We start from the raw sequence: 1,474 nt of genomic DNA, 5'->3' as shown, positions 1-1,474 counted from the left end.
GGGCTTCCAGCCTGTCACCTTTACAGAGGCAGATGGTCCCCCCTTCTCCGAGGGAGCAGCCAGTGGATTGTAACTATTAACTCTTTGGAGGGCAGGACAAGGCCTCCTCGGTGTCGTCCCCTTCCTTGTGGTCTGGATAGCTACTCCTGGGACAGTGAAAGGACAAAGACGGACTCAGACCACGCCCTCGCGTGCAGTGAAAGCCATGCACCATCCTTGCCAGTCCACGGGGCAGAGCCAGAGTCCCCTAAGAGCGCAAGGCGGGCTGATGACCTTCGGGGGAAAACCATCTTGTGAGCATGTTCTCTGTGTGTAACTGCACGCATTCCTCCACAGACGGCTGGGGGCGCAGTGGTCAAGTGTTGGGCTGCTAAGAGAGCCCGGCTGTCTGCTCCCATGAAGATTTATGGTCTTGGGAGCCCTAAAGGGTAGTTCTACTCTGCCCTACAGGGTCTCCCTGAGTCTGAATCAAATCAGCAGCAATGGTTTGGGTTTCTTCTTGACCCCAGGAAGGCAGCCAGCTCAGGCGGAGGAACACAGGGCAGGCAGATGGCACAGTCATGGGAGAAGAGCGTGCTCCCCGAGAACTCTGGGCGAGAGAACTGCTCTTCGCCTACCGTCCCAACACAGCAGCTACTTCACAACAGCTGCTCTGCAGGAGAAAACAAAGGCTTAATACTTCCTTACAGAGGTACAGTCTGACACCCCCAGGGCAATTCTACTCTGGCCTGTAGAGTGGCTCTGAGTTGGAAGTGACTCAGTGGCAGTGAGCTGGAGCTTGGAGCGACACCTTATAGACAGTAAAAACGGGGAGGGCAGCACCAAGCCTCTAAAGTGTCTTGGTCCCGGCGGTCCCACTGGGAGCCTGTACCTGTGCTGCCAGTCCAGCCCAGGGCTCGGTACTGCTGGAGGACTCGGCCCACGGCGGCCTTGTTTTTGGCAACCGTCACGGCTCTCGACAGACCAAACCGCTGTTTGTAGTACCTCAGCAAGGAGCGGTGGCCCACTCTGGCACCTGCGGGGGGAGCCAGAAGGACACAGTAACTTTCTACTGCTGTTAACAGTGACCAGTCCTGGGAAAACTCACTGGGCAGTTCTGCCCTGTCCTATTGGGACGCTGAGTCGGCATCGAGTCAATGCAGGGAGTTTGAGTTTCTGGGTCTCTATTCATATACCTCCCAGGATCACTGGCTTTGCTTCTCCAGAGAACCCAGCCGAACACAAAACCAAAGACATTTCCACACTTACAGAAAGAAATCCCTCCCAAACAACTGCATTGCCGTGCAGAGAAGCGTCAGCGGAGGGGCAGCATCTGAACTAAAAGCCAGAGCATTAAACCGAGCAGAGAGCGTCAGGGCACAGGACAAGCTGAGTGTGCCTGTGGGCAACAGGCTGACTTGCAGACGCGGACTGGAGGCCCCAGCACTTAGTGGAGGAGCTGGGCAGAACCTGTCATGACCAAAGACTGGTGACT

General features: G+C 56.2%; 1 protein-coding gene across 1 annotated transcript in view; it reads right to left on the bottom strand.

Annotated features, from left to right (window-relative positions):
* The window catches only part of RETREG1 (reticulophagy regulator 1), a 128,335-nt gene that overhangs the window by 5,027 nt on the left and 121,834 nt on the right, over positions 1-1,474 (bottom strand). Inside the window, exon 10 of the mRNA XM_013008511.2 lies at positions 872-1,015. Within this exon, the coding sequence (XP_012863965.2) occupies positions 872-1,015 (144 nt within the window). The remainder of the gene's footprint in view (positions 1-871; positions 1,016-1,474) is intronic.

Source organism: Echinops telfairi, unplaced genomic scaffold (assembly GCF_000313985.2).
Source record: "Echinops telfairi isolate 266 unplaced genomic scaffold, ASM31398v2 ScPeMD7_7469;HRSCAF=8507_1, whole genome shotgun sequence".
Taxonomy (NCBI): domain Eukaryota; kingdom Metazoa; phylum Chordata; class Mammalia; order Afrosoricida; family Tenrecidae; genus Echinops; species Echinops telfairi.
The sequence above is the reverse complement of the archived record's forward strand: the minus strand, read 5'-3'. Positions and strand labels throughout refer to the sequence as shown.